Genomic DNA, 12,725 nt, shown 5'->3' with positions numbered 1-12,725 from the left:
TTCCCAGCTCCAGCCTGGTCTGCACCTGCTCCACGACCTGTCTGGGTGCACAGGGGGGACCCGCACACCCGCGCTCGCAGGGGTGAGCCGCTGGCTCAAACCCTCCCTCCCCCGGCCTGGCCTCTGACCTCCAAGGGTGCCCATCAGCTGCTGGCTCACCCAAGCGGGGCCCAGGGGGCAGGAGCCCAGCAGGGAGGCCCCTTCCTTGCAGCCAGCGCCTCAGGGCAGCATCCCTGCAGCGGCAGGGGGAGCTGGCCATGTCGCCTTGCCCTCAATGTGGGCCAGCACAGTGCCAGTGGCCCTGCAGAGCCCTGGAGAACACTTCCTCCGCCTGCCGGCCGCGCTCAGCTCATCAGGACGTCATCTCTGCCGTCCCATCACACCCCTCAGTGGTCACCGTTCCTGCAGTCCGTCCGTGGCACTGCATGGCGAAGCGTCACACACAAGCTAGCTACACATGTACACTGGCTTTGCCTGCTCTCGCCTCACCTCTGAATAGATACAAGCTCCCCAAGAGATTTCAGAAATGTTACTGTCCGCCCCAGCACCTGGCACGAGCGGCAAAACCGCTGGACTACCTGCGGCGTGATGCGGGACCCCGGAACCGCTGACTACCTGCGGCGTGATGCGGGACCCCGGAACCGCTGACTACCTGCGGCGTGATGCGGGACCCCGGAACCGCTGACTACCTGCGGCGTGATGCGGGACCCCGGCTGCAGCTGGCAGCAGGGCTGTGGCTGCTCCTCCAGGCAGGGAGCAGAGGGAAGTGAGCCCCACGGCTACGAGGCCTGCTCTTTTCGGCTCCACGCAGAATAAACAGACCGTTTCTGTCGCTCATACTGTAACCCTGAGAAATCGTGTCATCTGAAGGCGCAATCTTGTCGGAATCCCTGGCTTTGAGATAACTCCAGGTATCCCTTTAGTCCTCACATCCCCGGCCACATCTGTCCTAACTCTGGATCCATCTTAACTTTGCACGGACCAGGATCGTGAGGACCAACGAGCTGTTTCAGACGACGAGCCGGCTCCTGACGATCTCTTCGGTTTGGCCAAGTGGGATTCGCACTTCGAGGGAGCCAAGGCCACCTGCTGTTATTTGTTTTAAAAGGTCCAAGACTGCGAGCCGACTCCTTCCTCGACCGGGTTTAATGCTAGGAGCTTGCTCGGAGCAAGCAGCTGGGCGCCCGCCAACCTCTGTGGTTGACTAAATCGGGCGACTCTGCTTGTCCCCTAGGGCTCCTGGAGAGGCAGGTCAAGGAGACAGTGCTGGTGCAGTGCTTTGTGCCTCCGGCCTGGATGCTCCCTTCCTGTTGATGAGGTGATGGCTGACAGTCCTGTGTGCTTCCAGGCGCCAGCTCGCACCTTCAAAGAACTCTAGTAGGTCAGTGCTATGGTCCAGTGTTTGTGGTCTCCCTCCCCCCATTCATGTTGAAATGGAGCCCCCAAAGTGACGGTAGTAAGAGCCGAGCGGTGGAGTCCTCACGCATGGGATCAGTGCCCTTAGGGAAGACCCGGGGTCCCCGCAGTCTGGCGCCGGAGGAAGATGGTGTCCACAAAGCAGGAAGTGGCCTCACTAGACGCCCACCGTGCTGTGGCGCCTTTTCTTGGGGGAAGCAGAAACCTTCAGCTCACCCAGGAAGCGAAGGGCGAGCGGGTTCCCGGGGCGGCTGTCTGCGTCCTCGAGCACCATGCCCGGCCTCAAGCCTGTCCTCCGTGGGCCCGAGCTCCTGTGGCAGGCGCCGCACCTTTGACGTGTCTGTCCCAGCATGAGGCAGAGTAGACGTGGACATTTACTGAATGCAGGTGCCAGGCCTAGATCAAATCCCCGACTTGTCTGTTCACACTTAGCCTGATCCACAGCAGTTTGTTCTGGCTCTGAGGTACTGATCTGAAATGAAGACAATATCCAAAATGAACCTGAAGTCATAAAATGAAATCTCCTCCCAGAGTGGAGTGCTGATGGCCGCAGGTGATCAAGTTCAACCCCTCACAAAGCAGCTCTGAAATCAGGCTGCCCTGGTCTCTGCAGGAGGGACAGCAGGCGGGTAAGCCGTAACCGTCTTCAGCTCAGCCTGACGGCCGAGGGGCTTTTCTCACGGACAACTCTAGCTCTGTGCAGGGGTGAGTCCCTGCTGAGGGCTGTGTCCACGTTCTGGTGGCCTGCCACGTTTCTCTCAACTCCTGCTCCACCGCTCGCTCAGCGCCACCTGCAGGAATCCAGAACTTCCTTCCCTCGGGCGCACGAGTGTCGTGAGTGGAGGAGAAAAAGGCGAGCTCTGGCAGCGGGCCTCCGGCAGCCTGCAAAGATTTCTGCTGTCTGAACAATCGATTATTAAGTGTTGAGTTACTCTCAAAAGATCTGCAGAACCTGGTAGTTATTGACTTTATTTTAAAATACGCAAACAGTTTGAAATGCAGACGTTTCCGGTTGTGGTTTTTAAAGTTCCACAAAGAACGGATCCCAGGACGAAATGCACACCACGTGGCCGTCTCCCAGGGCCCAAACCCCGCCGGTGTACCGTGACGGCCCTTGAGCCTAGCTCACACACAAAGGCACACGCCCTGCGGCCCGTCCCACGCGTGGCTCCCAGCTCTGGACTGCGGGCCCAGGGACCAGCTGGCAGCGGCGCTCCCGGAAACCTGTCCTGAGAGTCCACACAGGCGCACTCGTCCCTCAGCCGGCAAGGCTCTGGGGAGCCCAGCAGAGGGGCGTGCGCGATGCTGCAGCCAGGCCCTCCTGATCCAGGCTAGGGAAGCGGGGGCACTTTGGGGGGGGCAAGTGTGGCGACTCTGCCAAAGCCCAGGCGCCACGAGTGAGGCCAGCTGGTGACCCCAGAGCCAGGGGCAGTAAAAGGAAACCGTCTCGAAGTTCCAGGCTCTAACATGCAAATAAATGAGAAACTGGAGCACGGGAAGCCTCAGCCTTGAGAGCCGCCCGGGGCCCGCGTCTGTTTCCTCCAGGGTCACTGCTGTCACCGCAGGGCCTTGAAGGCCGCTCACTGGGAAAGCCCAGGAACTTACTGGCAAGGAAGAGTGTGAGTTCAGATACCTGACCTGGTCACCCCACGTGGGCGCGCGGGTCTATTCGAGTAGCCACGGGAAAACAGCAAGGAAAAGCAGCTCGCTTCTCAGAGGGCTTTTTCAGCGGCCCCTCAGGCTTCTCTAGAGGAAATACACCGCAAAGCTGCGTGAGAGGGAAACGCCAGGACGGTGCCCACTCGGCTAAGAGGGCAGGAGATGGCAACAAGCTCTCCCCTGCCAGCCGCGGCGCAGAGCCAGAGGGCGCGCCTGGCCTCCGCTCACTAAGGACGAACCAGTGCCCACACCCACCTGACGCTCCCAGACACCAGGTGCGCAAGTCACTTTGGGGGAGAATAGTTTAATGTGTCGCTCTGCAAAAAAATAGCTGGCATTTGCCCATCTCCAACAACGCGCTGGTTACGAAGTCCAGCGCCACCAGGCCACCTTCATCCTGTCCCACACGGCCGAGAGCGAGTCCAGGGCCGGCCGCACGTCCAGGATGGTGAACTGATAGTCCTTGTTGACTTCGCCACCGTCGTAGTAGTCGATGACGTACCTGACCTCTGTCCCACAGCGGTTGATGATCCAGTCGTGCCTGTCGAAAGGCAGCTCATACCTGGAATGAAAATGCGCGTGAGCACTCAAGACCTGCAGGTACCTTCAGCCTCCACAGAGCCGGCGAGAAAGACCGAAAAGCAGCACCGTGGACGCCCGCTCTCGGGGCGGGGGCGGGGTCACGCCCCTGGGTGATGGGCCCAGCCTGGGCAGCCCCTGCCCCACAGAAGACAGCTTGCCCCACCACAGGGCCAGCTGGGAGCTGCCCCGAGCCCGCCCGGCCCGCCCGCCCCTCCCTGTGGCAAAGTGTGGGAGCAGGAGCACTGGACGGCGAGTGCTGGAACATCCCGAGGACGGCATGGCAGCTCTGAGGCTGCTGGTCTCCCTGCCACGAGAAAGCCTGGAGCGCGCGAACATGCGTGCTGCACTCACCCCATCCAGGAGCGAACTCTTGCCCGTGGTGAATACTCTTTCGATTTACCGCCAAACCGGACCAGCGAGGGGCCACAGGGACACTCCCTGGAAGTGTCAAAGCAGAAAAGCCGGCATGAGCTCGCTGGCCCCTGACCACCACGTGCCGCCCTTTCCAGACCAACCGCAGTGTCCGCGTGCAGGGAGCGGCCGGACAAGTCCAAGCAGCAGCCCTGTGGGCCCGAGGCCTTTATTCTGCGCGCTCAGTCGTGTCCCACCGCCCCATCCTCCCAGCGTGCGCAGCGCTCTGCAGACTCGGGGACCAGGCCCTTCCTGGGCACGGGCCGCGCAGCCCCGGGAGAGCCAGGTCAGGCTGGGCAGCGCCCTTCTCAGCGGGCTGTCCCAAGAGCAGAGCGTCCTACACCGGTGCCCCTGCTGTCTGGAAGCAGGACGTTCCTGTTTGGTGAAACTGGTAGGCTTGATTTTGGACCTGGGTATGGCAACAAAATGCCCACATAAACGAGAGGTGTTCGCACTGCAGGCCCAAAGCCTGACCTGGCAGGCCACAGCAAACAGGCGCTCTGCGGCGGGAGGCCTGCATTCTCCTTTCGTCTGCTGCCCACGATGAGGCCTTCCAGAAGGAAGGTGAGTGCCGGTGAGCCCCGGGTCAAAGTGAGCACGCAGGGCCAGCACGCAGGGCCAGCCCCCCGGGAGGCGAGCCGGGCCGCGGGAGGCGAGGCCCTGCGGGGAACTGCGCGTCCTCCCCGCGGATGCGTGGCGAGGGCTCACCGGGCCAGCTGCCTGCTCCCTGCCTTGGGGGACAGCAGCGCCACCATGAGCCATGGCTGAGGGAGGGCCGCTCTGTGAGCTGCCGGCCTGGTCAGACAGGCTTCAGCCTTGCGGGGGCTCCAAGGAGGGCGGGAGACCCAAGGCAAGTGCAAGGGACCCCAGGGGAGCAAGCTTGGGGTGCTTTACTTCTCTGGGAGCGGGTCACTGGCATCTCCTCTCAAGGGGTCCAAGAAGTAGCCCCAACCCAGACGGTGGCGTGCATCTCTAAGAGGCGGACTTCACCTCGGTGAGACTGGCCAATGGCTGCAGAGGGAGCTGAAGCCAAACTGTTTCCTTTCCCCTCCTCCGTGTGTCCAGCCACATCGCGAGTGACCGGCGAGCAGCCGTCAGCACGAGCCATGCGGGCGCCATGGCGGCTGGTCGTGGTTAGTGACCGGGGAAGTCTGGCCGCGTCACTGACACCCAAGCTGGCCCGGGGCCTGGTCACACACCGACAGAATACCTGGCAAAGCCACTCAGTGCACCTTCGCGTGTCGCCACGCAGGAAATGTCACCACCCACCATACAGCCCCCGCCCGGCGGCCACGACGGTCACGGATGCGCCTGCTCCGGGAAGCGTCTTCTTGCAACGACACTGTTCAAGCAGAAGGTTCCGAGTGCAGGGCTGAGGAAGATGCTGGAAGGACGCGCTTTAAAGGGCCCACACGCACTCACTCGGCATGAAGGGCTTCCCACTTCAAAATCTCCTTCCACGCCTGCTCGTTGTTCTGATTGTGAATCCGGATGATGTTGTACATGTCCCTCTGGCTGATGTCGTCCTCCTTCCACTTCCACCTAGGGCAGCGCACGTGGGCGCGATGACAGTCACCAACAGTGCCACCCGCCCCGTCACTGAGGCCGCCACCACCCACGCATCTCGAGGCCGTGGCCGAGGGGCGTGGCCCATTGGCAGTGAGCGCACGGCTGAGTGACCCCAACGGCCTCCAAGGCGTCCGGCTACGAGCGTCCTTTCAAAAACTCTGCCCGCTAATCTGAGGGTAGTTGTGCGCCAGCCCGACGGGCCACAGGACACCCAGGTGTCCCTCGGGGTGCCGTGGACACGCGAGTGGGAGCACCGAGAGGAGCTGCCGGCCCCGGTGGACCAGAACAGAAAGGCCGGGCCAGCGGGAGCGCCCTGCTGTGGGAGTGGCCGCCAGCCCCGCCGGGGTGTCCGGCGGGCACCTGCCGTGCGGGGACCGCTCGACTTCTGTGGCCGCATCGCCCACTCCCACAGGGAGCCTCATCATGGGTCGAGAGACACAGCCCCGCTGGCTGCTGCTCGGAGAGCCCTGAGCAACAGCGGGGCCCCGCACGCCCACCCTGGGTACAGGGCGACGAGCTCGCGGAACTCCTGCACCTGGGCAACGGTCTGCTGAGCAGCCGATCGCACGCGGCCCCCGAGCCGGGCCCCCGAGCCAGGCCTGCTCGCCCACTCACCCCTTCCGCAGCATGGCGTTCCAGAACATCTGCTCTGAAGGGTACACCCACTTCTTCTCTGAATCCGCCCTGGGGATGGAGGACTCCTCCCTCGCAGTGGACAGCGCAAACGGCTGGTCCGGGGCTGGGGTCTGGTTCGGAGGCGGCATCTAAACGCGGTGCAGTTTGGCTTTAGTGGCGGAAATGTCTGAAGCAGACACAGGCGTGACACGGGCCACTTCCTGGCAAGCGACTGGCCTCGTGCGCCCTGTCACGCCAGCGGCATTCCAGACCCCTCAGGCGAGTGGGCTGTTGCGAAGACATGGAGAGGCGCTTCCCTGCTGTGAGCCTTCTCCAAGCAGTAGCTACACATCATGCTAAGTGTTGGGCCTCTTTCTCCTCAGGGGCTAGGAGGCGGGAGCCGTCCACAGTTAGCTGAGCTACGGACATGGGGGCGCAGTCGCGACAGCGGAGACGCACAGCCTGCCGTGCTGACCGCCCCGTGGCCCCAGCGCGCGTCCGCCCAGCACTGCACGGCCGGCTTGGGCCTCGCTGCCAGCAAATAAAAGCGCCGCAAATCAAACAGCATCTAGGCCCAGGCATCTCCTTTGCAGAAGACGCCAGTGTGGTCCCCGGTTTCTCCATCCACCCCTTTATTCATGTCTCCTGATGCCAGGAGGCTGGCATGTGCTCCTGGGAGAAGTCGCTACAGCTGGCATCTTTGCACGCTGAGAACCTCTGGTCCTACAAAGTAGCTCACATATCACCAGGCGTCTACACATGCTGTTCCTCACCTATCAGACACTGACGGGATGAAAGGGAGAGGCCGCGACCGCTGCCACAGGCTTCTGCCCACAGCACGTGCGGGCACCGACTCATCGCAGGGCATGCCACTGCGCGCTGTCTGGTGCCATGTGCAGGCCGCTGCACAGCCGATGGCATCTGTGTGTCCCACGCGCCTACCTGTTCCCGCTTCCCACCGGCACATGCAGGGCGGACCGCGCCTCGGGCCCACCGCCCCACCCCCCAGCCTCCTCAGGCGCCGCTACTCGCCGTTTCGGCCTCAGCGCGCTGACACCGCACTGAGGAGGTGTTCTAGACCTGTCCATTGGGTGGGAGACAGCCCTAGCCGTCTGTGGTCTGTCGTGGGGGTCTGTGAATTGCCCCCGTGTGACAAGCCCCAAGACGAGGGCCGAGCGCAGATTACCAGATTAGAAGGATCCAGGTCCTTATGGTCAGCCACAGCGCCCGTAACAGGGCACTCCACATACTCGTAGGCGCGCTCCTGGTGGGCGGGCACGGAGCTAGCTCTGTGCTCACAGGCTGGCTGCGCCGGCGCCGCACTCACTGGACAGCCTGGAATCAGGAAGAAGGACAGCGTGACTACAGCGTGACCACAGGCACAGGTGAGGCGCCCGGCGGCTCCTCCAGCCGACAGGGCAAGCGCGTCCAGCACCCCCAAGGCGGTCAGCTCTCCAGCATAGCTGCCAGGAGCTGCGTGAGCCACCTCCCGACACCCCGAACACCGAGGGTCCTGTGCATTTACTTTCCCTTTGAAAGAAAGGGGCTCTCATTCGCTTAGGTCAGGGCACCGGCACAAACAACCCCGCCCCCCGATCTTAGTATTTTCAAGAGAATGGGCGGTTCATGCCCGGGTTCCAGGAAAGGGCTGAAGGACCGGGACGGGCAGCTGTGAGCCAGTGAAGAGCAAGCTGAGAGGGTGTTTGGGGAGGTGCAGCTCCCTGAGGCTCCTCGACTCTGTCCGTCAGTTTCACACAAGCCCAGGCCCAGTCAGGACAGAGTCCCAGCTCGGTTACTGAGGGCTCCTCTCGGGTACTGGGGACAGGAGGTGACAGCGAGTGGGGGGCCTTCTCCAAGGCTGCTAGAGACAAGTCTCAAGGCCACGCTGCTCGTGCTGTGCCCGAGTAGAGCGAGGGCAGGAAACGCTCCCTGGCCCAGGCTCCACCCCAGCACTCGGTAGCAGGAGTTTGCAGAAGGCAGAAGGGAAGGGAACATGCCACGATCCACCTGGGGCCCCGACGCCACCTCAGGGGAAGGCGTGACCTTCGGAGAGCTGCAGAGAAGGGTGGTCAAGGCCCAAGCAGTGGGCCTGAGCGGCAGGTCTGACTTGGGAGAGGGGCAGGCCTAGGAGCGCCTCGGGCCAGGAAGACGGCTGCTGGGCAACCGGGTCTCGTCTCCGGCAGCGGCGCAAGGCCAGGACTGCACTGCACGCTGGGCGCCCTGCACGAACACCAGGCCCTTGCCTCTGCTCTCCCCCGCAGCCCCTCATCTCTAGCGTCGCCTGCCCCTTGGCGAGCAGGGGGCTTGCTGCTCTCCTCTCACTGCCATTCAAAGTGCAAAGCCCTGGGCCATGGGTCCAAGCTGGGGCTTGCAAGTCGTGTACATTCTTCACGTTATATAACCAGTGACCCCTTCACCTGCCTGCACGAGTCTGGGTGAGCGCGCACAGCAAATGAAATCCAACCAGAAAGAGGGCCTGTGACCCCCCCGGGGGACGCTCGGAACTGGCAGGCACCTGCTGCCTCCGAACCTGGCTCATCTCTTCCTGTATGGAGGACCCCGGGAGGGTGTGCACCCGTGCGGGCTCAAGATCACGGGATGTTCACTGCCTTTCCCACTCACCAACTGTGTGATTTGTAAGTTTCCTTAACTATAAGGACGTGAGAAAACCCATCACAAAGGACTGAGGACGAACGTGTGAGCTCTAGTGGGCAAAGGAGCCGTCTGCCGCATATGCCACTGGTGTCTCAGTGCATAACCTGGGCCCGCCGCTGCCGGCACACGGGCAGCGCGTGCAGCGCATGAGCCCTCGCTGACTGAGCACTGGAATGAAGGGCGACAAGGCGAGGAAGGGTCAGCGCTCAGGGCGGGAGCCGAGGTGGCTGCTCCCTCCAGGTCTTGAAACAAGAAGCCACATGTCGGGTGGCTTCAGACCAGACTTTTACGTGAACAATCTAAGCGGTCTCGAGCAAATCCGCAGGGGATGGCTTATTTTTACATGGGCGAGACCCCCGAGGCTGACAACGCTGAAGGAGACACAGGTAGTGTGGGGTGGGAGCCGACATCCGGGGTAGTCAGGGTAGTCACCAGCTCTCAGGTGATGGGTGGAGACTCAGAGCAGCTGCCTACCGTCGCTGCCTCCTGGGACCCAGCCCCGTCTCTTCATTCCCAGGCCTCGATGTCTGCCTGGCATGTATGCTGCATTGCCCTCAACAACCTTTCGTGGCTTCTCTTTATTTTCGAGACCAAGGGGAGATTACCTTTTATTTTCCCTTCATGCATTGGGCATCCTGCGGGTGGGGATGCCGTCTGACCCTCCGCAGCATTTGCAGTCTGAACTGCAACAGCAGGGGTGGAAGCAGACAATCCCATGGCTGAAATGCAGGTGATCGATCCGAGGCTCTAAATTCACACGTGCCGAAGCAAAGAGAAGGGTTAAGGCTGATGGCTGCGTTCCCACTTCTCCCCTGACAGCTTAATCTTGCCAACCTGCTCCTTCCATCTGCGCGGGCAGGGCAGTCACGCGGAGAGACAGCCTTCCCACTTGCCCCGTCTGGGTAAGGCATGGCCCAACTCTACACCACCCGCCGGGGGGGCATGTGTCCAGAGGTGTGAGGTGGGTCTCTGAGAAGCCTCGCCACAGCGGTGCCCCGGAGGGGTGCTAAGGGGTGACGGTCGGAGAGGGGGGCCCACGAGCCCAGACTCCTCGCACCTCCCGCCCCGCGGCTTGGAGAGGGGCTGCGGGTCGGGGAAGGGACTCAGGGAGGCCGGCGAGAGCAGGGCGCAGCCCGTCTGCTTCGCACGATCCCCGCGCGCCCCATCTGTTCCAGCCCCACGACCCCAGCGCCCAGCGGCCCCAGCCTGACAGCCCCTTGGCACCTGAATCCTGGGCGGCGGCTCCGCCTCTCACACCACTCGAGCCCTGAGCGGCAGCGATCGGCCGCCGCCGCCGCCGCCTTCCCCTCGCCGGGTCACCGCTGCCGCCAGGGTCACCGCCGGCGCTCTCAGCAGCCTCTACTTCCTCTTCCGAAGGCGGGACTTCCTGGCGCGCGGGAGGCGGGGCGCCGGCCGGAGGGACGGAGCGCGTGAATCGCGCGGGAGCGGCCACGCCCCCAGCCGCCTCGGCCAATCCGCCCTCGACCTGGCTCTGGGCCCCGCCCCCGGCGCTGCGGGGCGGGAGCGCTGAGGCTGCTGCCCAGGCCTCCAGAGGTGTGGCTGGGCCTGCCCGGCGCCTCAGAGGCTGCCTTGAAGGCGCCTTGGCGCCGCTCTTGCACCTGGTGTCCGGGTGGGTTTAAATGCTGCGCATGACTCCAGAGACGCCAGGGCGTGCGCAGCCCCGGGGGCGGCTCTGGAGAGCCCTAAGTGCAGCCAGCCTGCGCCCCCAGCCCCAGCGCCCTTGGCAGGGTGTGCACTTGCTGGCCTGCTGCGCCCTCCCGCCACCTCAGCGTCTGCTCCCGCGCGGCCGCAGGCAGCAGACGCCCCTGGCCTTCCGGACCCCGAGCTCGCGGGGTGCGGCCGCCCGGTCCTCGCACCTCCCGCCGCCTGGCGCGGTGACCTGCGTCGGCTCTAGGTGACTTCTCACCCTCACCCTAAGGCGATGCTGGGCAGCGGGTGCCAGGCCGCACGGGGCAGGGAGGGACCTGTAAGATCTGTCCAGGTCGTGGTCGTCGCCCAGGGGCCGCGCCCCGGGCCCCACCCTGGGTACACAGCCCGGACCCACCCGCGCTTGGCTGAATCCCCAGCGTGGCCCCGCCTGCACGGAGGGCGGCGACCGGCGTCGCCACTGGCGAGCCGCAGCGCCATGGTGGCGCTTGTGTAGTTCCTGCCTCAAATCCACTCATCCCTCGGTGGCCCCAGTCTGGAGGCCCCTTCAGGGCAGGGCGGCGCCCCACAGGGTGCTGGGCTGCAGCTGACAGTTCTGGGTTCTTGGAGAACTGCCCCAGCCCAGAACAGCTTCGGGCAAAACGACCTGCCCCTCCAGGGGGGCAGGCGGCAGCCTGGGGGGGTCGCCACAATCAGGGCCCCTGCATCCGGGGTCACCTCCCTTCCGAGGTGCTCGTAGGGTCAGTGGAGGTTCCACAGCATCACAGCTCAACTTCTTCCTGGTCTACGCTGGCCCAGGCCCTTACATTGCTCTGGCCCAGGCCCACATCTTGGGTCTTGACTGTGTTCCTAAGTTTAATAATCACTTAGGCTTGGGAAGGCCAACAGATCAGGAAGCCACCGCCTCTGCAAAGATAATCTGTTGTGCCTCCAGCTCCCTAGTGAGGGGTGCACGGGACAGTGGGGCCCTGGGGAGAAGCACTGGGATCCCTGGCAGGGGGAGGGGGTGGTGGCGAGGTGCGAGAGCCACACTGAGGTTTCCAGGGCAACATTCAGGATGGACTTCTTTGAGTAACTCCAGGGCTGTCCCAGGTCCTGGTGCCTGGCTGTAAGGTGACGGGGCCAGGGCAGAGTGATCCAGAGTACGAGTGCCCTGAAGGGACATGGCTAGGGGTGTACCCTTTCCTGCTCGTGAAGGGGAACTGGCCAGCTTCTAGGCAGGGCCGCAAACTGAATCAAGACGACACCTGGAAAGCCGCGTTCCATCAGTGACTGTTCCTGGGGCGCCCTGCCTTTACCAGTCCGGGTGCTGCAAGATAAGCTTCTTTCACACGTCGATAACCGAGCTTCAGTATAGTTGGTTCCTCATGTGATTTCTTGTATTTTGTTTATGCATGGAAAATACATTATTCTGAGAGCATACTTGTTCTTCCCAGCCTTCTGCAGACGCCAGAGGGAAGAGGCAAGATGCCTCCTGGGTGATGGAAGACAGGTGAGCAAACAACAGGGACGCTTGCTTTCACATCTGTGACTCTGCATGTGCAGACTCTTCTGGGGCAAAAAGGAAGATGTGGCTGTCAAGAGGCACGCCAGGAAGTGTCTAGAAAAGAACAAGTGAGGAGGAGGCTTCCTAGAGGGCAGGTTACAGAGCAAGGTGCTTACAGGTATAGTCGTGGGTGGGCAGGAAGCCTCGGGCACCCTCCTCTCCAGTTCCCATTCTCCAGAGGCAAAGACTCACTGCTCTCCATTTCTTCGGGTTTGTCCCCTCACATTGTAAGCACCTGCCAGCACAGCCATGTCCCTGCCAAAACACACAGCCCCTCCCTGTGCCAATAGTTAAAATCGAACTGTAGATAAACACAGGTTAGTATTTGCATTACTCTGACTGAAATAGTCACAACGACAGATGGGTTTTTTCTGGTACAACTTTTGTGTTCGAATTTAATACGTGCCTTGTTTTTCCCTGTCGGCCTAGTTTTCAGAGATTATGCCTCGATTTCCATTCAAATCTATCAACTGCACTGTATTGTGTTGCCTTAGAGACCTCACACCTAGATAAGGCCCTCCTGCTCTGCCTAGCCTTTTCCGCACTGTTTGGAGATGACCCCTGCATTGTCTTTCTGAGACTCCCTTTCAGCGTGTCCCTGTCC

The 12,725-nt window shown here is 62.4% G+C and overlaps 1 protein-coding gene across 1 annotated transcript; it reads right to left on the bottom strand.

The window, feature by feature from the left end:
* Window positions 1-2,413: 2,413 nt before the first annotated feature.
* On the bottom strand, window positions 2,414-10,253 carry LOC101634718 (cytochrome c-type heme lyase). The gene is made up of 7 exons (XM_004689844.2): window positions 10,132-10,253; window positions 9,513-9,654; window positions 7,439-7,587; window positions 6,253-6,401; window positions 5,491-5,610; window positions 4,009-4,095; window positions 2,414-3,637 (listed from the first exon to the last, which is right to left on the bottom strand). Exons 2-7 carry the CDS (start codon window positions 9,622-9,624, stop codon window positions 3,439-3,441), a joined length of 816 nt encoding a protein of 271 aa, XP_004689901.1. The 5' UTR covers window positions 9,625-9,654; window positions 10,132-10,253; the 3' UTR covers window positions 2,414-3,438.
* Window positions 10,254-12,725: the final 2,472 nt, after the last annotated feature.

This window comes from Condylura cristata, unplaced genomic scaffold, assembly GCF_000260355.1.
Source record: "Condylura cristata isolate star-nosed mole 26May11 unplaced genomic scaffold, ConCri1.0 scaffold00027, whole genome shotgun sequence".
Classification (NCBI taxonomy): domain Eukaryota; kingdom Metazoa; phylum Chordata; class Mammalia; order Eulipotyphla; family Talpidae; genus Condylura; species Condylura cristata.
Note: the sequence above shows the minus strand (reverse complement) of the source record. Positions and strands in the feature narration are given on the sequence as shown.

Bases quoted from the DNA above. Each gene is read 5' to 3' on its own strand.
- LOC101634718 (XM_004689844.2), bottom strand. From the start codon at position 9,624: ATGGGATTGTCTGCTTCCACCCCTGCTGTTGCAGTTCAGACTGCAAAT. The intron at 5,611-6,252 runs GTGAGTGGGCGA...GCGCTGCCCTAG, and splicing joins AACGCCATGCTGCGGAAGGG to GTGGAAGTGGAAGGAGGACG. The intron at 3,638-4,008 runs GTGAGTGCAGCA...TTTTCATTCCAG, and splicing joins AGAGTTCGCTCCTGGATGGG to GTATGAGCTGCCTTTCGACA.